The sequence below is a fragment of the Lineus longissimus genome, chromosome 1 (assembly GCF_910592395.1).
Source record: "Lineus longissimus chromosome 1, tnLinLong1.2, whole genome shotgun sequence".
NCBI classification, from domain to species: domain Eukaryota; kingdom Metazoa; phylum Nemertea; class Pilidiophora; order Heteronemertea; family Lineidae; genus Lineus; species Lineus longissimus.
Window position 1 is genome coordinate 21,270,492 of NC_088308.1, and position 25,243 is coordinate 21,295,734.

The 25,243-nt window shown below is 39.7% G+C and overlaps 2 protein-coding genes across 4 annotated transcripts; one reads left to right on the top strand and one right to left on the bottom strand.

Annotated features, from left to right (window-relative positions):
• Window positions 1-890: 890 nt before the first annotated feature.
• On the bottom strand, window positions 891-4,487 carry LOC135496847 (probable serine/threonine-protein kinase drkD). The gene is made up of 4 exons (XM_064786438.1): window positions 4,289-4,487; window positions 3,503-3,646; window positions 1,898-2,065; window positions 891-1,718 (listed from the first exon to the last, which is right to left on the bottom strand). Exons 1-4 carry the CDS (start codon window positions 4,353-4,355, stop codon window positions 1,558-1,560), a joined length of 540 nt encoding a protein of 179 aa, XP_064642508.1. The 5' UTR covers window positions 4,356-4,487; the 3' UTR covers window positions 891-1,557.
• A 234-nt stretch (window positions 4,488-4,721) lies between these two features.
• On the top strand, window positions 4,722-20,844 carry LOC135491810 (phosphoinositide 3-kinase adapter protein 1-like). 3 transcript variants are annotated; one of them, XM_064777893.1, is made up of 15 exons: window positions 4,722-4,946; window positions 5,587-6,632; window positions 7,269-7,407; window positions 9,463-9,732; window positions 10,144-10,340; window positions 10,665-10,797; window positions 11,247-11,522; window positions 11,888-11,980; window positions 14,169-14,321; window positions 14,521-14,681; window positions 15,135-15,212; window positions 15,680-15,818; window positions 16,544-16,602; window positions 17,135-17,197; window positions 17,881-20,844. In XM_064777893.1, the coding sequence occupies exons 2-15, from the start codon at window positions 5,598-5,600 to the stop codon at window positions 18,103-18,105; spliced, it is 3,021 nt and encodes a 1,006-aa protein (XP_064633963.1). In that variant the 5' UTR covers window positions 4,722-4,946; window positions 5,587-5,597; the 3' UTR covers window positions 18,106-20,844. The 3 variants fall into 3 exon arrangements, with proteins under 3 accessions (XP_064633963.1, XP_064633964.1, XP_064633966.1); XM_064777894.1 differs by lacking the exon at window positions 17,135-17,197; XM_064777896.1 differs by lacking the exon at window positions 11,888-11,980.
• Window positions 20,845-25,243: the final 4,399 nt, after the last annotated feature.

Here is a 25,243-nt window from a genome sequence, read left to right on the forward strand (position 1 = left end):
AAAACGACCATACAGAGCCTATAATGCAAGTCCAACCAAAGCATCAGGGAGAATGCTCTGGTTGTGACAAATTATATCTTCGTCGCCGGCTCGACCAAGGGTCTGGTTGCGGCATGTCTTATCCCAATAAGTGACATTCTCTCTCGAAACAAATTCTTGAAAATACATCTTTGGTTGAGATGTGTCTTATATTCGTCAGAATCTCTGGTTGTGACATTCACATTTTCGTCAGAATCTCTGGTTGTGACATAACTTATATTCATCAGACTCATTGGTTGTGATGTGTCTTACCATCGTCAGAATCTCAGTGGTTGTGATGTGTCCTATATCTATCAAAATCTCTTTTGATGTGTTTTATATTCTCCAGAATCTCTGGTTTTGATGTGTCTTCAGAATCCCTGGTTGTGACGTGTCTTAATCACCAGAATCTCTGGTTGAGACGTGTCTTATATTCATCAGAATCTCTGATGATGATGTGTCTTACATACACCAGAATCTCTGATTGTGACGTGTCTTATATTCATCAGAATCTCTGGTTATGATGTGTCTTACATACACCAGAATCTCCGATTGTGACGTGTCTTATATTCATCAGAATCTCTGGTTATGATGTGCCTTACATACACCAGAATTTCTGATTGTGACGTGTCTTGTTTTCATCAGAATCTCTGGTTATGATGTGTCTTACATACACCAGAATCTCCGATTGTGACGTGTCTTATATTCATCAGAATCTCTGGTTATGATGTGCCTTACATACACCAGAATTTCTGATTGTGACGTGTCTTGTATTCATCAGAATCTCTGGTTATGATGTGTCTTACATACACCAGAATCTCCAATTGTGACATGTCTTATATTCGATACAGCAATTAAGTATTTTATAACATTGTAAGTATTTTATTTACATAGCAGTAGTTGAACAGGTATTACAGTGATAAAAGCAAAGCACATTCTGACCTCACAATTTGACCACTTGTCTTCATTCAGAAAGTCGGATGCAAATCCCTATTAATCATATTCGCTTGTAATAGAGGTTCCTATCTCCCATCTTTGAACAATCTAGAGAATTACATGAATGCATCATGGTCTGCGTTTATACTGTTATTCAGGTTTCTAGTAAGAGATGGAGACCATGAGCTGTAATAAATGAATTTAGTAAACATTAAGCAGACTGCCACACCGTATGTTCTCTCAAAAAACAGCATCGCATCACAGGAAGTTGTACTGTGGGGGGACTAAAGCCGCCCAAAAGGATTTGGGGCCGAATGCCCCACATATCAAACTGCTCTCCAACTGAGAGAATATATTTACCGTATCTGTAGTGCAGTGTATCCACACGTTTTGAACCCTGATTTATAAATTTTCTAACCAACTAAGTCTGTCTATCGTCCAGTCAAACTGATTGTTTTAATAGTCAAGTAGAGCTACTCTCTGATTCAGAGAACATAATGTACCACATCTTGAGCTTATTCATATGTTCTACACTTGAAATAAACTTTCTAATAAACAGAAAGTGATTGTTTTTTATTTAGTCCAGTCAAATTGCTCTTTGACTCAGTCAATGTCCTCAAAAGCCTTCTCCTCCTTCTCTGTCAATAAGATCTTAATGTTCGTCACTCTTTTGAGTTCATCCCGAAGTTCCTCATTCAGAGGGTTCTCCTGGACATCAACAAATGCCAGCTTGTTCATGAGTGTCATTTTTTCAACATCAATATCTGAAACAAGTAAAGGGACTCTTTGATTATCAATATAAAATAAATTTAATCTGGATCTAACAACCTATAATGAGTAACAGAGGAATAAAAGAATGACATTTCATGATGTAATGACTACATTTTGTACTGAGCCTAAAATAGAGAATTGCATTAATCCATGCAAATATTAATATACCTACCAGCAATGATGTTCTTCTCGGCATGTAATGTCTTTAATGTTTGGAGTCTGTAAATAACTTGTGGAATAACAGCAAAGCTGTTGTTGGAGATGTCAAGTGTTTTGAGATCGCAGAGGCCATCGATTTCATTCGGTAGCCTCGTGAGCTGGTTATCACACAGAATGAGAGCTAAAATGAAAAAAGGATTTTAAAATATTTTTTTATGTATTTGCAAAATAAATTCATATATGATGCATTTATTGGTTCAACACATATCACTATATTTTAATGTTGGCCTGGCTGTCGGGATTCATGATAACTACCAGTAATAAAAACATGAAAAATTAAATCTAAGTTGCCATCGGTGTGAGCAAGAGCTTTTAATGAATAAGGTACATGTAAGGTGGTACAATTATAGCCTTAGTACAATTGACGCCTAAGTGTGCTTTCATGTGCACTGCCAGCAATTTTCTACACTGCAGGGGCTATAACTACTCTAGGGCTATATGATAAAACAAGCCTGACTTGGACTGGTAGGGGTTAGGTTTGTTTTGATTGCTCTACCTGGAACCAAGTCAGCTGATCCTTGGCTGTAGCCCAACAGGAAAGGAGAGAGAAATAATTACACAGACGCAATTTTCCTGACAATAAGCCAAAGCTGAATTCAGCACAACCAACATGGCCAACGTAGCAAGGAATTCGAACTTGCAGACATTTTTTAAATTGCCGAACTTGGGCTACACGTTCTATTTTCAAATTCAACTGAATATGGGCTCAATTCAATACTGTTTTGTTACTTTGTAATCAAAGCAAATTGAACAGGGATGCGGAAAATACCAGAATTTCACTGAATTTGAGGCAGAAAATCACCATTTTACTTTTAGTAACTAAAATTTCTCAATACGGCAAAGTTGGCCGCACTGATTTTTAAAATTTGGGTCAGAATGCAGAACATGTGACATTCAGGATTCAGACCAAATACATCGAGTGGGTTGCTATCGTGTTGGGTATTGTTCCCCTACATAAAGGGGTACACTGTTCGTAATTACTTGTGGTCCAGTTAAATAGAAATCCACTAATACACAATGCCGTAGTGCAGTTATCATGAACACAAATTGGTTGAAACTTTGTATGTTGTTATAGTATTTGTGTATCTGTCAACAAAAAGGCAATGCTGAAATTTTAGTATCTATTGACGCAATTGAGGATTTTCAAATTCATTAACAAAATCAAATTATTTAACGAACGGCATGGGCCTTTAAAGTAGCAGGATATAGAAGATTATGACGCAGATGTCAAAAGGTAGCCTAGTCAACAGCTAGCTACAAATGTAGATCCAGGCAGCTTGGCCAGCTACCAGGATCATGCGCTGCCTGGCCAGGTTATGTACCAAAGAAACAAACAACAGAAGAAGTCAGCTGATCATGCTAAACATCTCACAACTTTAAAGGTAGACTATAGGGAGCAGCTAGATAGGCCAGATTAAGTAACATGAAGTTAACGATAGTTGTCTCTCCTGTGCCCCCCCCCCCAGCTCCATCCTCTATACTCCCTTAAAACGATTGAACTTTCAATCAAACATGTCAAAGGTTTTGAACAGGAGAATAAAGAAAAGAACCTACTCACCTGACAAATGTGTGAATCGATTTCCAATTTTTGAGGGAAGTGACCTGAGAGTATTTTGTGATAAGTTACAGCATGTCAGCATGGTATTCTTCAGTAGTAAGAAGATGGCATCTGGCACCTTCATCAAACGACAGTCGGACAAATCTGAAAAAAAGGGCGTTGTGAATGTTGTTTACAAATAATGTTGATACAGGATTGTAATTTTTTTATAAATGTCTATTTTTTAATGATCTTGACTTTGAGAGTCAACAGAAAACCTCCCAATTAACTAAATGAAAAGGCCAGGGCCATTGTGCTCACCGTATAGATATTTGGTAATTGATAGGAAAAAATTGTGCGTTTCACCTTGAACAAAGGGTCACTGTGTCTCTAGGCATTGTCCGAAGTCGCCCTAGGCCTTTTGACGTGTTCTGAGTGCACGCATTTGATAATGTTTTGGCGCTGATTGGTCTTCTTCGAAAAGGCGTATTATTATAGTTATAGTCTTCTTCGAAAAGGTCTGTGGGGGCTAGGCGGTAAGGGTGCAGCTTGCATAGTCACTGTGACTAATTTCCCTATGGCAGTAATGAGGAATTGCCGTAAAAAATGGGTACTCCGACTCCGGTATGGTATCCAGACTCGCTACCATGTGACATGTCCAGGCAGGTTTAACTCAGCCAAAAGGCAAGCAAAACTTAACATAGATCTGAGGCAAAAAGGGCTAGGCCTAATTACAAGAAATGAAAAAAAATCCACATCTCCTATGTACAATGCCTGCCGGGGGTATACTTCTCAAGTTCAACTCACCCAAATTTTTATCTTCCTTTGCATCCTCCACACGATTAACGACCTTAGTCACATCGCGACCAGCCATATTACTTTGAAAAGTTAGCCAATAACCACAGCAAACGAGTAAAAATCATCCATTCAGTATTACACTGGAGTTATTATGATTATGATGGAAAATATCTTCACGTGATTCATGTTTTTGTTTTTGTTTGGCCATTTCCTGGTATCGCTTACTACATTAAACAAATTTGCCAAAATTGTCCTATATCCCAGGCAGTAGTTTAAATAAATACTTGTTCAATTGAAAAATTGAGAGTAAAATATAAACTTCATCTAAAGAAAGTGTGATATGCCACTTACATAAACTTTTGTTTGACTATTGTTATTGATTTAGGCAAAAACTTTCAACCAATCAGAATCCTGAATCTCAACCAGGAAGTGAAAACGGAAAGAAAGTTTTAGTTCGAGTTTTGCATGTTCCTGTTGTTGGAAAGTCTTGCAACGTCAAAATAGTAATAAATATCGATTTTTTAACATTCTGACGAACCTCGCATCGTAGATGGAATCTGTGCTTAGTGAATGACCTCTTCTGATTACAGATGTTCAATCACTGCTCCTTCACTTAGATAGGGATAATGAGATATCCCGAGTTGTGATTTTTATACAGCTATACAGGGTGAGTCACAAAATCTCAATGACAATGTATTTTATTTTTTGTAGTTCATCATCTGTGCTGTAAGCTTAAAATAATTCGTTTGATGTCATCGTAGCCTGTATTTGGTAGTCTGGAAAGCCTAGAATGCTTTATTTTGGCCAGCAAATGCACAACTTACAAGTTGATCTATTCCAGCCCGCCTGAACAACTTCAACAAGGCCAAGGCCAAGGGCATGACCTAACGCACCTTCTTCAAACGCAGTGTTTTCTTTGAAGGAGATAGGCTTTTAGGCAAATCTGCTTTGCGCGAGACCTTCTCAAACCGTACCATCATCTATGGGACGGAAGTTCAAAAGTGAGGTTGATTTTAGGGAAGTTTAAGGAATAAAACAACATGTGATTGTGGGTAGATGAGGTTGGGAATGGGGGCGTAACTGTCCTGACGTCCCATTATAAAAAAGTTCCTGATTGCAATTTCGCTTTAGCCAAATCCGTGTCAGTCGGCTAAGTCCACACAGTGTTTGTTGAGCAAGCTGCGCTGTCACAGTGTCAGTGGGTGAATAGTGATGACGTCCCAAATACATGTGAATGTGTATTATCTTTGCAGCTCTCCCTATTTGTTTCCTTCTGTATATTTACGACTGCGATCTTCTCTTTTCAGGTAACACAATTATGCCAAGCTTGAAAATATTTTATTGTGGCGATGGGGCGGCATGGGCTGAGTATGTAAGAGGCAGACTAGAGAAAGACATACATAGTTTGTCTCTAAATCTTGAGACAGAAGACTGGAATAATGCCGAGAAGTCTGACTTTCTCCTTGTCATATTAACTCCTGCCCTTGTTGACAGAGTTGTCTCTTATGAAAAGGAGTTCCTTCACGTGCATAGTGTTGTGGCTGCCCCTTCTCGTACATTTGGTCTTTACTGTGGATGTGATGAGAGTTACACATGTAAAGTTCAGTGGGATGACTTTGACAGCTGGACTTTTTCCAGCTTGGGGTCTGGTGAATTGCCTGTGATCGATAGTGCAGTAGACAGTATCAAGAAATTTGTCACAAGTTCAGTTCAAGATAAGAGTACAAATAATTCTGACGTGAATGACAATCCCATGGCTAGGGTTTTGCAGGAAATGCTGAAAAAAAAGCCAAAAATAAGGGAGGCTGTGAAAACAGATAACGATTCAACAAGTTCGGTAGCCTCTGCATCTAAAGTTGGGGTACAAAGTGTGACTGCTGAAGAATCAACTGATTTGCAACCAAGTAGATCGGCAACATCCCCTCGTTCACAAGGCAAAGATGCACAAGTTGTATCTAAATGGGGTCAAAAATCACTTCCGCCAAGACCTCCTGCTAAACCTAAGACTCTGATTGCCACATGTACTAAGAATGACACTGATCCCAAGCCCGTCGAAGAGGTACCTCCGTCCTCTATCACACATGATAAACCTAAACCTCCTGCAAAGCCCCGAAAGGATCAGTATGTGGACACTGGCAGCAAGTGTGAACAAACTGCTAGCCCTTTGCCTCAACCAAAATATAGGAGTCATTCTCTGCCCTCTGTAAAGCCATTGACTACGCAGCTAGTGCAGAAGGAAACTAATAAGCCAGGGGGAGAAGGGAGAACAGATGCCATCAGTTCAGCTGGTGCGAAGGAATCCGAGAAGAAGATGACAGAATTTCGAATATTTCCTCGCAAAGTTCAATACAATGTGAGTGTTCCAGCAGTTTACCGTTACTTTTGAAGGGTAAATTATTGACTGGATTTCCTGTTACTTTCGAAGTGCACGCACAAAATCTTTTCTTGCAGACATTGCCTACTTTGTTCGCTATCCACAGGACAAACCGGTGGTACATTTTCCCAGTACAGGCCAGCTCGACAAGTCTGAAGGCCTGTCTGACTGATTCTCGATGAGCTGGGAAATCAATTCTCGAGCATATATAATTCATAGCCCTGAGAAACATGGAACTTGCATCCTGAGGAAATCGGTTGGCTTCTCCGGCCCTGCACACAAACCAAACCAGTTTGTGTGCAGGGCCGTAGAAGTGAACGTTAACTCCTGATTTCCTCAGGATGTGGAACTTGGTTAATGACTGTGAACACAGTATTAGAGAATAAAAATAATCTTCCCTCAGTGAAAGGGAAGGCAATCTCGTTGCAGTGCATAAATTTTAAATGTCATTTGATTGACACTGAATGGTAAACATTCTCAAATTCTATTAAGAAAAATTCGGATTTACAGTCATGTATTTGTGAGGCCAATTTTTTATTTTAATGTATTCAATACACACACATTTGCATCTATGTTTTTTTTATACAATGTAGTGCATTTCCGGTTTTCTTCCAGGATGAAATCCTCATTATGTTACCAGAGCCTTCAACTGAACCTCAGCTGTCTATCAATATCCAGAATAGGAAGCATGACCAAAGGGATGGTAAATCTGCTCTTCGAGTCAATGGTTATACTTTCTCTTTCTTTTTTGATTGTAAGTAGAAAAAAAACCCTAAGTGGCTGTTTTTATGCCACCCTCTTATTGTTTTTTCAGGGGCCATATGACCATGATTTTGGCAAGAACATTTCAAAAAGTGTTATTTTACCCCTCCCAAGGGGTGAGTTGTTGCAGTGATGTGCTTTCACATACAGTGGAAACTCCTGTAATGAACACCTCACTATGAAAGTCAACATCTCTATTAGGGACACTAGGTTTGGTCCAAAATTGGTTGTTTCCATTCAATTTGACCTCTCTAGTCGGGACACCTCTCTATTAGGACAGCACTTGTCAGTCTCGAGGGTGACCTTAATAGAGCGGTTCTACTGCACTATTACGGTGAAGTCCTTGTTCTAAGTAGCCTGATTTGATTCATGCCTGTTTACATTGGAAACAAGTTGCTTACATTACTGTTTACATTGGGAATACATTGCTTACATTACTTGACACATCCATCTTGTGCCGGTGACAGCCAGCTAGCCTAGTGGGATACTTACAATTACATTACTTGACGCATCCATCATACCCTGGTGACAGCCAGCACTGCCTAGTGGGATGCTTACATCACTCAAAGCATCCATCATACCCTGGTGACAGCCAGCACCACCTAGTGGGATGCTTACATCACTCAAAGCATCCATCATACCCTGGTGACAGCCAGCACCACCTAGTGGGATGCTTACATCACTCAAAGCATCCATCATACCCTGGTGACAGCCAGCACCACCTAGTGGGATGCTTACATCACTCAAAGCATCCATCATACCCTGGTGACAGCCAGCACCGCCTAGTGGGATGCTTACATCACTCAAAGCATCCATCATACCCTGGTGACAGCCAGCACCGCCTAGTGGGATGCTTACATCACTCAAAGCATCCATCATACCCTGGTGACAGCCAGCACCGCCTAGTGGGATGCTTACATCACTCAAAGCATCCATCATACCCTGGTGACAGCCAGCACCACCTAGTGGGATGCTTACATCACTCAAAGCATCCATCATACCCTGGTGACAGCCAGCACCACCTAGTGGGATGCTTACATCACTCAAAGCATCCATCATACCCTGGTGACAGCCAGCGCAGCCTGGTGGGATGCTGATATTCCATTGTCGGGTGCCGAATTTATTTCAGTGTTTATCAAAGGAATTTATCTTTTATAAGACAACCTCTCTCTCTCTCTCTCTCTCTCTAAATAGGGACACCCTTGGTACTGACAAGTGCTGTCCCTAATTGAGATGTGTCCTTAATACTGAGTAAGATTGAATTTAATGAACATGATGGATAAGGTCCTATCGCTGATGCAGAGGTTTTCTTTTGACTTGAGAGGTGTTTGCTAAGGAAGGTTCCACTGTATGTTCTTGCGTTAAATGATCTTTATGTCATATTATCATGCACAAAAGAAATGTAAGATTTGAAATTCCGACCAGGATGTAAACTCAGTTGTCTTTTCGGGCTTTCCATAAGGTTTGAAATAGGCCAATGGGTTGAGTTATCAGGCGATGTGTGGTTTACAAAACCTGATCTTTTGATTTGTTGAAAAAATGACTTTGACAACCACTTTTCTTGCTGAAATTTATGGATGAATGGTTTCTCCAGTCTAATACATATGCTGATTGTTTGCATGTTTAACCCAGAGTTTTAAAAAGAAAGTACATATGTAGTTAGAATTTCAGTCATGATTTTGATCTATTTATGAGGGTCTTTTCTAATTCGTGACTTAAAACCTCTCAAAGAGGACACCCTTGGGTCTGACAAATGCTGTCCTAAGTGCCAAACAAAATGTGTACCACGTCTATTAAAAAAATTAAATTAAATTTTAAAATTTCCAATTTTGCCTATGTACTAAACATAAATTTCAGAACTGCGTCATGTAGACAGATATACAATTACATGTACTATGAATACCAAGTTTCAGCAAATGCGTATGCATGATATTAATAACTGCACTACAGCATTGAGTATATCATTATTTATATTTTCCCTGGCCACCAGTAATTACGAATGGCGTACCTCTTTATAAGACAGTTAAATTTGTATCTATTCATGCAGGTGTTGACATGTCTCCTGGTGAGCTCCATATCGCCGTGTTCGAGGGAAAGAAGACACATCTGGGCAGTGCAAAGATCCAGTACAAGTCAAGCAGTGACATGATCAGTGAAATATTACCGACACTCGCCACGCCTGTAGAAATGATGTGTGACATTCTCAATCTTGATTCGGCAAACACGGCTGCACTTGATCAACATTTTACGCGATCCTACTATGAACATAGCCCAAGACAAACAGGCCCATTTTACAACTTTGCGAATGGAAATATCTGTGAGTATTTCCAAATTACTTCATTGGATCTCTTAATCGATCAACAACTGATTTAAAGTTCATTTGGTAATAGAGCCGTAAAATATTAGCATAGACATCCTTTTCTGAGTATTCTGAGTTGTTCCCAGGTGGCAGCATAAATGGCAGCACTGGTTCATGCTGTTACTTTTTCTTTGGGTCCCTAGCCATTGGTAGATCCCAGAAGGAGCTGTGGCACATTGCTTGAATACGATATTCTCATATATATACCCCATTGGGTTAGAAAGGTGCATTAAAAGCAGTCTGGAGGCGTAAATCCACTGGTAAGCAGAATATTGTAAGTCATGAGTTGAAAAATGGAGTTGAGAGCAAAAATAAAATAGTAAGCTGACATCATCGTTTCGCTAAAAAATTCTATCTTGTAATTTCCAGCTGAACGAAGTGACAAAGTCTTACCAACACTGCTTCATCTGTCTGCAAAGTTTGGCTTAATGGAGTTTGCCAAGCTGCTGATAACATTCCCCTCGGCAAGCCTGGCGTACAGGATGGACAACCGTGATGGTCTCAGTCCTAAGGATATCGCAGATGTAGAAAAACATGCTGACCTCGTAAAGTTCTTCGAAAACTATGTAAGTTTCAGTAGCATATTAAATATGGGGTTAGGGATTGGGGATGCTCAGTTTTGGAGCAAAATTAGTTTCCCTTTAAATAACAAGGGTACCCTACTATACTACATGTTGTAATTGTAAAACCATCCTGAGAATATTAGGCCATTTCACTCGATACATACTTACTCCTTCCCTTGGAAACGTAGTCATGTTGTAGGCCCTGTTTGCAAGAGGATGTACTAACACTAGCAGAGCGGTTCGCGGCACTGGAGGTTCTACTGTTCTTCTGGCCACAGGTAATTGTGAATTTGAATTTTTTTTTCAAAGTGATGCAATGTTTTTCAGGAAATTGCAATAATGGACCATGAGACCAACTTGATCTATGAAGATATGATGACGGATAACACTACCAATTCCGGTATTCCTGAAGAGGATATTTACCTCAGTATGCACGAAGCCTATCCGCCAAAATATCCAGGTAAATTGCAAGGAATTTCAGTGTTTCTTCCAGAAATATGGAAGGGCAAGGATTTTGAAGATCGGCAAAAAAGGGACGGGGGAAATGAGAAAACGGGCAGGGTTAGTGGCCTTCTGTAATAGAAAATGCACTTGCTGTTCTAAACAAAAGGCTGGAAGCACTTTTAGAGGGGCAGGGTGCTGCGCCCTTCCATTTTCACCTGGAAGTGACACTGAATTAACAATTTTTTGCCATTTGTTAGTTATCACAACAACTGGTTAAGTTGGCCGCATTATTTTACAATGTATGCCTATGTAGCTTAAACACCTACAAATAGCTCTTGGAGCAAAACAGCCTAAATCAATCACCGTTTACTCCTTTGTACTTTGACCTATGCTGGGACCTCAGACAGTGTTACAGCAGGAAAATGCCTCTACATGTACTTATTTAATCCTAACTTACCTTTACAGTCGAATCCACCCTGGACCAGCAAAGCATCTATGACTATCATCCTGAACCCCATAAAGTGCGGAAGTGCCTGAAGGTTGTCATGAAACATGATGAGGATAGCAACAGCGATGAGGGACCGAACTTACGGATTCCTAAGGATGAGTTTGCGCCAGGGAGGTCGCGGTCGGATTCTGTTGAAAGTGATGGTTCGTGTTATCTTGATATGAACGGACTGCCTATTAAGAAGCATTTCGATCATGAGGATGATGATGATGATGATGACTACATTGATGGGGGTAAGTTAAGGACTATTCAAATGTTCTAAATTTGGGCTGGGGCTTATCAAGAAGTAAATGTTCTGGCCATTTTGGGATGTAGTTAAAAAATCTTTACAACACTACAAGATGTAGCTCATGAAAAGTTGGTGTTGTCAGGATCTGTGATTAAAAAAAGAAACGCTTGGTTAAATAATTGTAGGGAGACAGCTGAGAAGAAGAGTCCTTTGAGAATCTGGCAGCCGCTGACACATGTTCTTCCACTTTTAAACCATTTTGTTTTTTTTCAAGAGAGAGCATGGTGGGTTAAGATATGCTCATGACATGATTTGTGCGTCTTGGTTTCAATGGATCTTAAACGTTTTCTGTTTTTTACCTAAATTCAGAACTAATAAATGGAAAGAAAATAGGGTCTGGGACCCCATCTGATATGTCTGATAGTGATACTGGTGAAAGAGACTATCTGTCTCTTGAAGCAGGTAGGCTTACTTTATTATGGATAGGTTGATGTAAACATGTAGCATGATCTCATCTTTCCGATTGACTATTTCCATTTTTCCTCCTCTCCTTGAAAATAATGAGTTTGTATTCATGGCTGTCATGTTGTCACGCAAGTGATTTTGAAAGAAGGCAGGAAGCATCATGACAATTCTCGCCACTTCCCAGAAAATGTTCCCCAGCCTCATTTCGATTGACGAAATATAAGGCATTTATCATTAGAGCACAAAAGTAGTCATAGTAGCAGTAGTAATACTAATAGAGGCATCATTTTCAACATCACACCATCTTAAATTCTGTGCCCGTTCGGTGAGATTGGCTACACTTCACGTTGCCCTTGTTGTTAATCATTAAGGCCTGCTCTAGAGCAGACGTCAGAAGTATCTTAGAATGTAAATGCTTATTGCACAACAACTGATAAAGGTAGTGGGATCGGATTGACTAGAAACTAAAATTATTGATCTTGGGTACATGTACATGTGGCAGAAATTTAATAGTAAAAACAGAATTTATGTTTTAGGCAGTTGTCATTTGGTAAATTCTCCCAATATTGGACTTCCCTCCCCCTTCATTTCAGTGCCTTTCTTATTTCACCTTCTCATTTCACACCTTGATATACTGTCAGCATTCTGAACCATCAGAGTCAATCGGTCCGTTACTTCCCCTCATGGTGTAACAGAGTTCGGGTCGGTAGAGTGGATCGAACGCTTGAGGGTCAAGGTGACGTGTCAGATGACCATCTATCAACCATTACCGATTGTTAAAGACCGTTCTCAGTTTCTCCATCCCCTTGTGGCGACTTTTGTGATTTAAAACTAACCACCACAGCTGTTTCCACATGTATCAAGATGCATGGTTCTCATCAGACATCAGAATCATTTGCATCATTCACAGAATATATAGTAAACCGGGAAACATCAATGGCTAGCATGTCTGTACATCAACCTGGCTTTGAATCTATTAGTCCCTAGATATACTTTTCTCCTGCCTTGATGAGAGAACAGTTCTATCCACCCCTATCAACATCCAACTCTGAAACCCTCTCTTAAATCCTACTCAGCATGGTTCCAACATGTTTTATGTTTTGCATGATATACATGTAAGGAGGGGTTCACGTAGCCTGTATATTGACCTACAGTGTAAGTAGCTTATTATTAGGAGGTCTGTTGATAAGAGCTGTTTGAAGATGTCAGTCATGTCAGAGTGGTGCAGTGCACATGCTTAGTAGGGCTGAAAGGGTGGATGTCGTCCTGGGTGCCGACAAATGGTACCCAGGTTCGAGATCGACTGGACAATAAGCACCCTGGGTGCCATTACACTAGACAAACAGCACCCAGCTCTTTTTGCCTGGCTTTCGGATCTTAGGGACGAGGACGTTTCTTGAAATCTCGTTTTATCTCGTGCCGTGGTACTTGTGGCATTAGCAGGTCTTTGTAAGCACATTTCGGATGATTTATTCAGAAAAGGTATATAGGAGGGATATATCCGAAATGTGCTTTCAAAGACCTATAGGCCTAAACGCGTTTTTTTCTGTTTGTCTGTTCTTTTTATTTCGAGCACTGCTAATGCCGCAAGTAACACGGCGCGAGATAAAACGAGATTGTCGGCACCCAGGACGACATCCACCCTTTCAGCCTTAGTAGGGTATGAACACCCTAGCAAAAGTCATCGGATCACTTATGGTATAAACACCCCGACAATGGTCGTCAGATCACTTACGGTGACTGATACACACGCAGTGAAATGGGTCTTATTTGTGTAATCGGCTCGAAATGTACATAGTTTATATTTAGCTTTCCGGGTGTTAATAGGGCCTACTAAGGGTTCGCCCTCTTTTCGTGTACTCTCATTATTATATCTTTGTAGTTTGTAGGAAAAATAATCGTCAATAACGTATGAGTAATGATGTTTTCAGGTACTGTCGGCAACTTTTTGAAACATAAACTCGCCTACCTGGCTATAGCTTATCATATGAGTCTCCTTATGGCTTGAATTAAATCTAAAAGTCTGGGCCCGGTTGTTCAAAACGGTTGTTAAACCCTTTAGACTTAACTTTAAGTTAAGTTAACACTAGCATTGGTGACAAAACTTGGTTTGAACACCTGGGCCCAGACCTGTCAGCAAATGTCAGGCTGGACATTCCCAACTGTATCTCTTTTTCTTATTCAGTGGTAGGTGTGACCCCTGCTGTTCAAGGAATGCAAGAAGGCGGTGAAAAGAAGCAACGCCCTTTACCACCGCCACCACCACCACAACCCACCTCTGTAACTTCTCAAATACCAAGATCTGCTCAGTCACTATTGGATGCGCCTGCAGAAGAAGGTTAGAGATTATTTTAAAGTCATTTTGATTGCTAGAATAACCTCTATTAAAGATATTTGAAATTGTGTACAATAGATTTCTGTTCACTTTTTATTCACTTCTGGTAACATTTTGTGAACTTTAGCTTTAAACTGAATTCTTCTACAATACTAAAGGATCTGAAATGTTGTCACATTAACATTCACAATTATATTTTCAGAAAATCCCTATTCCGAGCAAAGTTCGAGTATGGCAGAGTTAATTTCTATACAAGATGAATTCAAGAAAGGCATGTTTAGTCATGAGCAAACGCTTAGTAGATTCGAACATTGGAAAGCAAAGTTTGATAATGGTACCTCAAAGAGTTTGAAAACCAGAATGGTGAGTCTATAGGGGGAGGTGGAGTGAAAATGATTGCAGGGCCAGCGCTGAAGACAATAGATTGATAGTGGTGCAACATTTCCCAAATTTGAATATACAGTAGAACCTCTCTGTTAAGGACACCCTTGGGACTGACAAGTGCTGTCCTTAATAGAGAGGTGTCCTGATTAGAAAGTTCAAATTGAATGGAAATAACCAGTTTGGGGCCAAAACCGGTGTCTTTAATAGAGAGGTTGTCCTTAATAGAGAGGTGTCCGCTAAGATAGGTTCTACTGTACATACAATTTTCAATGGACTAGCTTTAATTGGTATGCTAGGTGTTTTTCTACATGAACACAATGCCAAGAAAGCTGATCGCGGACGTGCATGATGTTCTGGATCCCTCATAAAATCCTCTAAGATTGCACGCTTTCCAATTATTAATATATGACAAATCCAATAATTCTATTTCAGAGCAACTTGCAAAGATTCCGACGTTATTTCGCAGATAAAGGATCGAAGAAAGAAGTTATAGATATCACTCATTTTAAGGTGGGATTATAAACTTTTGATGGTGATGTTAGTTATCTCACATCAAAATGTATTTACAAATGATTTGTGTTTTTAACTTTCATGCATGAATGAAATCATGAGTCACCTCAGAGGGGGACGAAATTCAACAACATACTACAGTAAATAGCATTAAACTCGATTTTGATATTGTGCTCTTGAGATACCATAAAATTTAGATACTAGGGAGTCGCTGAAAAACTGAAGTTAAAACTGAGTTTACTTATACCTGATACATGTACAGGTGGCTATGCTTGCTTATGCTTAGACAGCAGAAGTTTACAATCTGAGCGAGTCGTAATGTGGTGGTGTCCTCCTCTGATGAGAATACAGGCCACTAGGCCCATTACAATAGGTGAAAACAGAAATACCGGTAGGTGAAGAGGAGGAAGAATGAGAAGAATGGTTCTTCAGAATTTGATCAATTATGCTTCCAATTTTCATTTAAGTCGCCAAAAGTACCGCAGCCTAAGAACCTATCACGAGCACCTGAGCCACTCCCTCGAGAAGAATTGCGCCTTGGTCGTCCAAAGCCCTTTCTGAAAAAAAGGTCCGATAGTTCTCGATCGGTTAGCTCTGCAAGCAGTGGTAAGTCCTGGGGTTTAATTAATCACATCTAAAACCTAAAGATAACTTTAACTGACATTTTTTAGAATACTTGATGCGAGGCTACTGGTCGGCATAGTTTACAAGTGTTGTTAATAATGAAAATGATAAATAACACTTGATATAGCGCCCTGTCTGCTGAAAATTAACTTAAGTTCAAAAGCGCCTGCTCAAAAGTCACATTACCACTCAAAAATAGTCAAACATTGAAATGACATTGGAAGCGGAATCCGAATGTCTTGAGTAAGGTCTTAAAACTGTCGATATTATTGGCAGTTCTTATACGTATCAGCAGAGCGTTTCGCATTTGGGGATCAGTGTCACAGATGCCCTTACACCGAATGCTATCAGCCGAAATCTTGGGTACACTATGAACTCATATGCCGATTCTGAACGCAGTGATGATGGTTCACATAATTTGGACATCGTCCTACTGCTGCCACTCTTTCCATTGGCCAACAGCTCCTGTTAGTGCCCAAGCGTACATGTATACTACAAGAATGAACAAACATACACATACTTAACACTATTTCAATTTACCTGGGCCCGGTTGTTCAAAACAAATTTTGTAGCTAACAATGGTGCTAACATAACTAGGCGTTATCTCCTTCAGTTAAGTTCTGACACCAAGTTAACTCAACGCCAGCATTAGTGACAGAACTTGTCATGAACGAACGGGCCCTAATATTTACCTTCTGTCACTGCAGGCTCAAGGACTTCCAACCTCAGTCAACTGAGTGTGGGCGACAGCGGAAACGTGACAGAAGTAAGTTCTGTTATCTGCATATAATTTTCAAGTATCGTTATATGTGTGCATTTAAAATCATATCATTTGATGAAATGTTACAGAATGGAAGTTGATATTTTTACGTCACTGTTGGTATTGATTGTCTCACCAAAACTGCTTAGATGGAGCAAAAATGTCTGCCAAAACCTCAGCTCTGCTTCGGTTTTGGTGTCCATTTTTAGCTCTGCCCTTGTGGTTTTGGTGAGACAACCAATACCTCCAGTTCTGTATCGCATTTTTAGCCAGCAAGGCCTTATTATAAGTGGCTGGAAAAATTTAGAAATGCTGAAAGCAATGAAAGGGCCTATTTTTGATGTGATTTTAAATGCTTTTTGACTGCTTCCATGTTTTGCACAAACCCAAGCTGTTTTGGGTGCCAAACCATTAACTTAAAAACGAGTTCATAGGTGCATAGTGCATTTACACTGTAAGTTGGGTTAATGATAAACCAAGATGGACCGGTATTGAATATGCCATCGGACCTGTATCATTCTTGATCGCTCTTCTGCAGGAGATCTATGAAGAATATGGTTCCGACCACTGTACAATTACAAATGCACCAAAGGCCACAACAGTAAGTTATTTGTGACCACTGGCATGTCGCCATGAGCTTAGCAGGTTTAGACGGACTGGTTGTTCATGTCACTGGTGTCTGCCCTTTGTGATATCTGAGTACATTAATTTCTACCATTATCTCTTTGTGACATGTGCCAGGTTTTGCTTGTGACGGGTCACATTTTACATCCTAGGTTGAGTTAGAGGTGCCATTATGCTCAATGGCCAATTTTCAAGCCGACAAACATGTCAAATTGAACGAGCTGTTACGTTCAGTTTCAAAAATGTGTTCACCTGCTTCCAAAATGGGGTGGTGAAGTGACACTCCTAGACTTACACATACGCAGACCCCCCCCCCCCAGTTTGCCTCTGTTTCAGATAGGTATTTCTTCCTTCTTGCTGGTTTACATAAGCCGGTTCAATAATATCAGTTTAAAACACGTTTGCGGCCGAAATTTAATTGTTTCTGAACGAGCTGAATTTTTTGCAAAATTTATGTTCCTGTTTGCGTCCCAAATCGCGAAAATTGCAGAAACATGAAAAATAAAATTCCTGGTTTACACGTCATGGTTTATTTATGATGCCTAATAAATAACCTACTACAAAGTAGTTGAAGGGGTGGAAAGATCTAAGACTGAGAGATAATCTATTACTCTATGAGGTGCAGCTAGGGTAACTTCCACTTATTCTAATATTCTTCAGAACATATACTCGGCATCACCGGCATCGCGCGCTGATTCTCCACCCCCACCAGTTCCTCCACGCAACGCATCAATTCCAGGACCACCTATTGTTCGGCAGCTACCGATTCCACCACCCCTTTTAGGCCGCCCGACATGGCCTGGTGGTCAAGATGATGATGACGACGAGATCGAGGGTTTGCCACCAGCGCCTGCTGTGCCACCCCTACCTCCCAGGAATTACTGAGGATGAAAAAACATCTCTGCTGCAGTTATGTTTATGCATCATGAGCGACAGACACATTTAAAGTGTTTTTCAGATAGATCTGGCCGAAGGTACTTCACTGACCTCTTGTCACTAAACTGTAACAGTGTGATCACAAATACGTGTAGTAATGTTAGACAGCCTTTGGCAGCCGGTGTCATAGTTGACACCGTGAAAGAGCTTTGGCTCGGGTAACCTAAGGATAACTTATGCAAGTATCAATTCGTTTCTTGTACCCCCCCTCCTCAAGGGTAGTTAAGCTATCACCACTAATCTTTGCCGATGCTTGAGTAGTATTTATTTTTCCTTTAGTGAAAATTTTGCGAAGCTGGAAAGAATAAGGATGCTAATGTGTCGATGTCTTGTCGAACATACAGCCTTACCCAGTAAAATTAGTCCGGTTACTTTATATGATGGTGATAACTGATATATTGTTGATGGTGATGTCTTGACGAAAGAAAAAGTAGCATTGGTGAAAAAAGGGTGATGCTTGAGCCTTAAGATGTCGTTATAGGGTGATAAGGTGTCGTACCCTTGAGGAGGAGGGGGGGTACAAGACACGAATTGATACTTGCATTAAGAGTTGTGCAATATCACTATCATTTGGTAAATGTGATCTGGTCACATTCCTGAGTTCAACTAAGTACCTTTGGCCAGAACGTTATAAGAAACACTACACTCTTTTGATAATTGCTGAATTCCTAAGACTTCTGTCAGTCAATTGCTACAGCATACCAGGTATAGCATCTTGGCATGGATATACTCAAATCTTTTCTTGCCCTTGGTTAGTCATAACACAAAAATGATGTGAGTGAAGTAATTGAATTGATTTCAATAATGGTAATATTGTTTACTTCTTTATAGTATTCTTGAATATGGTGCATGTAATAGACCTACCAAGAATAAACAAAAGCTAAGTTTTTTAAAGCAAAACAGCCACACCTTATCTGACATTAGGTACCAATTTTTATGCTGAATTCCAACAAATCACTGAATTGTGATATTGACTGCTTCAGTATTTTGCACAAATCAAAGCGATTATGGTCACCTTAAACCACAACCCGCTGCTGCCAGAACGAGGCTCAGCGCTCATACACTGTAAACAGCGCCACCTTGTCACCAATGTGTTTTGATATGTATAATTTACAACGAGGTACAATATATGTCATAAAAACTAGAAAAAATGTAACAGGAAGAGAGACCCGACTTCATAAGTCTAATTTATTCTTGGTAAAACCTATCTGCAATGCCTATGTATATAAGCTTACTGATATATTTTTTATAACTCAAGAGGATATATTTTGTTACAATTTGTGCTATTATTATCTGTAAAGGTATTAAGCCCTACATATTTTCGAAAACCTTAATATTCTATAAAGGTAGAGCCTTTCATATTTTCGAAATCTTTAATATTTTATGAAGGTAGAGCCTTTCATATTTTCGAAAAACTTAATGTATTTACCTGCCTGACTGTTGTGATTGTGATAGTTATTTTGGTAATAGTATTTATAAAGACGACAGAATTGTAAACCGACAAATTTTTGCAAGCATTAATGTTCTTTGATTCTCAGATAACCTCGATTTGCAAAACACTTTTGAACTGGAATTGAAATAGCTGAACGAAATTTTGTAAATTTACCAAAATAAAAGTTGTGGAATTTTCAAATTCAAAAGTGCAAAGATTTCCAAGTTTACAGTGTTAACTGTGATAAACGTGTCTTGACAGAATTGTGATATATTTTCTTATGTACGGTTTTCAGTTGCTGGCAATCAAATGAAGATCAACCAAGGGCCTTTATTCTCAGGCACATAGGTATTCAGGTGTCTCATGTTGTACCGTGGTTTCTAGCTTGTTTATTTGTGAAATGATTTGTTTGTGATAGTATTGTTTATATAAATGTGCATGCTTGTGAACTTACAATTTACTTTAATTTGGCTAATGATGATTGCAAGTTATTGATAGAGGCTATACATTAACTGACAATTTTTGTGGTTATCTACATGTATGTGGGCACAAAGCACTTTGTTGTCCACTACAGTTATTTTACAGTATTCATACACAAGGCAGTGCTTTAAAGTTATTCATTTGTTGTCACAGAGCGACCGACGTTCATGTATAAAGCAGTGCTTTAAAATTATTTATTTGTTGTGGGCTGTTATTTTCGTTTTTGAGACTAATTAATGTGAACATTGAATTGCCCGAACTATTTAATTGTCATGATTACTGCATAATAAACATAATTTTGGTTGATTTCCCCAAATTAGATCATTCAAAATGATAGGTAGAATTGCCGTGGCTCGATGTGTTTCGATTTTATATTGATATCATTTATAGCTCAAATGTATCTTCCTATACATTTCCAATAATAAAGGTGGACTTCACATGTAGTCTAATCATGATTTACAATATTGTGTACCCGAGCCAAGAACACAGCCTCTATCATAATCTAATGGTTATGCTGTCATTAGCTAAGATTTAGAATGAATCTCAGATACCCGGGCAAAAATGTGTTTCTATTATAAATGTGGATTTAAATGTGTTTCAGAGCCCAGGGCCGGGTTGTTCAAAAGTACAAAAGTCACGTTATCCTTAACGGTTACATTAATTATCCTTAAGGACGTTATCTCTTTCAGTTAAACCCATTAAAATGTTCCCGTTAAGACTCACATTTGTAATGTCTCCGTTAAAGCTAACGTTATTTGAACAACACGACCCGGGGGGGGGGGGGGGGGGGGGGGGGGGGCAGTATGTCAATATTCTAAATGTATTTCAGAGCTCTGGACGGAAATGTGGTAATATTGTAAATGTAGATTTAAAATGTATTTTAGAGCTCCAGGTGGCAGTGTGTGAATATTATGTACAACATATTGATATTTATTCAAGAGTGATGGTGCTATTTTATTCCAGAGAACCCGGTACAAACCTTTGTAGAAAAAGGGACACAGCATTTGATATATTTGCATGCAAAGCTTACTTTTGAAATTGATTTATCAACTTGTTTGTTTCTTCCTTCATAATATTCTATAGATTTTCCACTTACACATCGTTAAATTACGTTTACCTATCAGAGGTTTCATGTAACTGGGTTGATCTCAGCACTATGCCCGGTCTAGCCATTTTGCCCAGGAGAGAGAGTTAAGATTTATCTGTTGACGGCTCCATCTGACAATGTCTGAATGCTTACTTTTCTAGCAGGATAAAAATGGAAGTAGAAAAGTGTCAGGACATTGATCTTTTTACAGCTGACCTGCAAAATTTCATATTACAGTTAGATAATTTACATTGTTTGTGGTTATTTTGTTATCCATAGATGTATATTTTTCAACTGCAAAGACAGCGTAAGCATGGTAAAGAAGAATAGAGTTTAACTCTTTCAGTGCCAAGGACGTACATGTACGTCCTAAATATTAAGGTATTTTAGTTCCTCCAGACGACACCAGATGTCCCCAGCTACTCAAATGTGGTTCATATGGTTTCTCTGGCCTGGGGCGTCCAAATTGAATAATTTTTTCGACTGAGAGGGTGGGGTGGGGTTTGCCACCCCTCATTTTAGGTGAAAAATGGTGAAAATCGGCCAAAAATACCACTCCCTCAAAAAAATTTAGAACATAATCCTAGTATGCCCCTACTTATTACTGCTGTTTTATTGAAACAGGAGGTAAAGACAAAGGTTTTGAAGAATTTTGATGAGTGTATCTCAATTATTTTTGTGAGATTTTGGGTAGTGACAATGCCCAAAAATGCCCAAATCCTGGGCACTGAAAGAGTTAAGGAGTACCATTGTTGACAAATAAATTATTCAACTTTTTTGCCCAGGTTGAATCGTACTTTGAGAGATTGCAAATCATTCACCAGACTGGTTCTACCAAATGTTTTGCTATAATAATGTGATACAACTAAATAATTTTAAACTCTCAACATAACCAATCATTATCATACATTGTAGATCTCAAAAAGGGGAATGCTTGAAATGAGGTACTGTAAATTCTCACAGGTGTTTTATTTTTGCAGGTTTTGGGAATAACCTAGATTCATCAAAATAAAAATTGCGGAAAAATATTTTTGATTGGAATAACTGAAAGAATTTGTGTAATCCGCCAATATAAAAAACATGAACTCTTTTGAAAGATAATTATATGAAGAGGTTCGAAAACTTGGCAGTGTGTAGTAATCCTTCCTGCATCTGAACTCCCGTTTTTCTAGTTCGTTGTTTTCCATCAATTGGATAGATGGCTATACTGGCTACGCTGAATTCCATGAGCTAAAGGTACAGAAGTCCGAAAGACTTTGTCTATTCTTTAAAGTCAGGAAGGACTCATAATATCAGCGAAAAGTTACGAAAAGCTATCATTGATATAGAAAGATTCCTGTGGACAAAATTTCTACCTCATAAGTAACTGTGGCACCATGGACCATTCATTGGTATCATAGGACTATGCCTTGTATGGTTCATAGTCCGATTCCCATCATAATGATCTCTGGTATATTTATGTGTGACCTACTTATTTAAACATGACCTGTAAGAGCTTATTTCATTTGAAACGTCACGCCTTGGAAACAAAGAAGTTGAGAAATAAATTGTTAAAAATGTTAAAAAAAATTCTTATGTTAATGCCAGAAGGACACTTTTGCTATGTCACTTTGTTTCTCACACGAGACATTCCTCATAACGGGAAGGCTACCATCCTGAGTACACTCCTAAAGCAGTGATGACATTCAAAATGTTCTTTCATGTATGTCAAAAATACAATTTCAATTGCCGCATTGGAGTGGAAGTAAACCCAGTGAGCCAGTTGTTCTGCCTGTTGGACTCTGGGGACCTCTGTGACTGGTCTGCCGCTGGAACAAAAAAGAGGCTAATAGTAATACGTACCATTGACGCTGTCCAAATCCCCAGTATAATTTGCTATACATGAACATTGGGCTGAGTAAAAAAACTGAAGTTTAGAATTCCTACGGCGCAAAATTGCATAACATTCCCGGACCTCATCGCAGTAATCACCATGCGAAATAATTCTAGTGACACTGAGACAGCCGGCCTGGGGAACCTGTCCCGCGCGTGGTCCCCGGGGAGGTGCCCCTTTCCATCCATGCATTTTAAAAGAACTGGTTGCTCATTCGTTGTATCGCTTTCCGCTACCACTCATATCATTTGAAAAGAACCTATACATTCATTATTTCTATAGTGACGAGTATCATGACAGTTAGTTGACGGGATAATCTTGCTATTGTACACTCGTTTGATAATATTTCCTTTTAACGGATGAAGTGGCCATACATTGAGCTTATACTAAGGAATCCAGTTCATTATCAACCGTTCCCAAATAGGGTACTTGAATAGGTCCAAAGCTGGCTGTCATGGATGGTTCATCATTATTGTCCTCGTAGAGTTGCTGAGGAAATGTCGCAAAAGGCTCAGAATCTAGTTGGTGTACGTGCACAATAAGCTGGAAATTACGGCTGAGGTAGTCGATTGTGGACATCGCGAGACTGACTGGTAGGCGTCTATTGTTGCTACTTCCCCTTCCAACCAACCCGCCTTTATATACGTGTACATAAAGCAAGAAATTTAAAGTCCCGTAACAGCTGGGTCCAAACGCAGCTTTTCCACTACGAACGGTGGCGACCTTACCAATTGTATACTTCAAATTCCCTAAATAATTATCTTGAAAAACGTATTCGGTCCATAAACAACCGTTACGATCCCAAACGATGCGCCGGCTGGATCTCGAGGGACCGATATGTCGTACTCATTGCTGACTGACATTCGGCAGGTTGCGCAATCCGTACGAGCGGCGGAGTATAGAATTTACAATGCATATGATATACCTACATGTACATGTAGTTGCAGGATGAATTGGAAATATTCTCCAAAATATCACAGTTCGTAGGTCTTCGTACGGCTTGCGGAACCTGTCTGTTATAGGCATTGAATATTTGGAGCTGAGTGACTTCGAGTCTACATGACAAGGCTTGACAAGCAGAGGATCCAGTGTATCCTTTCATCTGACAGACTTAATTGCATGGCATGCCTAATGGCCTGAAGATCGAATCCTAGCTGAGATCGTGATGATGGGATGTCAATAATGCCAAGCTCCTTAATTGTAGCTTATGATGAATACGTGTAAACGGGCACTTTGTCCAAGAAGACCAAGATCACGTAGACTCCCGGGGCAGTCCATTGTATCATCCTAATTCGATCTCCTTATGCTGTAAGACGAGGCCGGTCCACTGCGTCCGGATGAGTTAAAAGTGTAGTCATACGATGCATAATCAACAGCAGTATATTTTATATTATAAATTGCTGACAATGAGCCCTGACAATCGGCAAGGTATGGACGGTCTTTGTCTCTAACCATAATCCCTTAAGAATACAATGGGGCCGGACACTTTTCCAGGAGGACAGTTTCGACTGCACACCGTAGATTCCTCCCCCATTTTAAGAGTCGGACTGCATTTGATCCATGATGTCACGCAAATTACTTTTTAGTATGTATACCCGACACGCCGATTTCTTTTATATAGGTTTCATCAGACATTGTTAGAGTGTAAATCTGGAGCTTTTGTACTTCGATCTTGATAAATTTTTTCCAAAGAGAGACGAGGATAAACGATAAGTAGAGCATTTCTCCACAAGAGTCAATGTAGTCAGGATGCCATAATTCGAGAGAAATAATCCTCTGATGTCGCCGTTCTTGTGTTTTCTCTGCTGCTAACGATAATGATCAAAGATAAAGGACATCGCCAGCTCGCTCAATCGGAAGAAGAAGTTAGAGCAAACATGGCGCAAAAGCGATTCGTTGGTCGGTTATCAGGGTTTTTCGGATGATGGAATGAATGCACTTTGGACATGGTAATATATGGGCGCTGTGCGTCAGAAGTCCACTCTCGCCAGGAGGAAACTTCTGACGCACACCGTCCATCAACATTTAATTTGGCAGGGCCCGGAATATGTCATGCTTTCACACCAGTGGCAGTCGCGTGCTCTTCCCTAACCCGCAATTCACAATGGGTAAGTACAGAGAGAAAGGTCATACAGCCGAAGGTGTGGTATCTTGGGGTTTCGGAAAAGAGAATTTGAAATCCTGCCAAATGACCTTTCCGAAGCTGGTGATCACC

Bases quoted from the DNA above. Each gene is read 5' to 3' on its own strand.
- LOC135496847 (XM_064786438.1), bottom strand. From the start codon at position 4,355: ATGGCTGGTCGCGATGTGACTAAGGTCGTTAATCGTGTGGAGGATGCA. The intron at 2,066-3,502 runs GTGAGTAGGTTC...TTTTCATTTTAG, and splicing joins TCGATTCACACATTTGTCAG to CTCTCATTCTGTGTGATAAC. The intron at 1,719-1,897 runs GTAGGTATATTA...TACTTGTTTCAG, and splicing joins CGAGAAGAACATCATTGCTG to ATATTGATGTTGAAAAAATG.
- LOC135491810 (XM_064777893.1), top strand. From the start codon at position 5,598: ATGCCAAGCTTGAAAATATTTTATTGTGGCGATGGGGCGGCATGGGCT. The intron at 6,633-7,268 runs GTGAGTGTTCCA...GTTTTCTTCCAG, and splicing joins CTCGCAAAGTTCAATACAAT to GATGAAATCCTCATTATGTT. The intron at 11,981-14,168 runs GTAGGCTTACTT...TTTCTTATTCAG, and splicing joins CTATCTGTCTCTTGAAGCAG to TGGTAGGTGTGACCCCTGCT.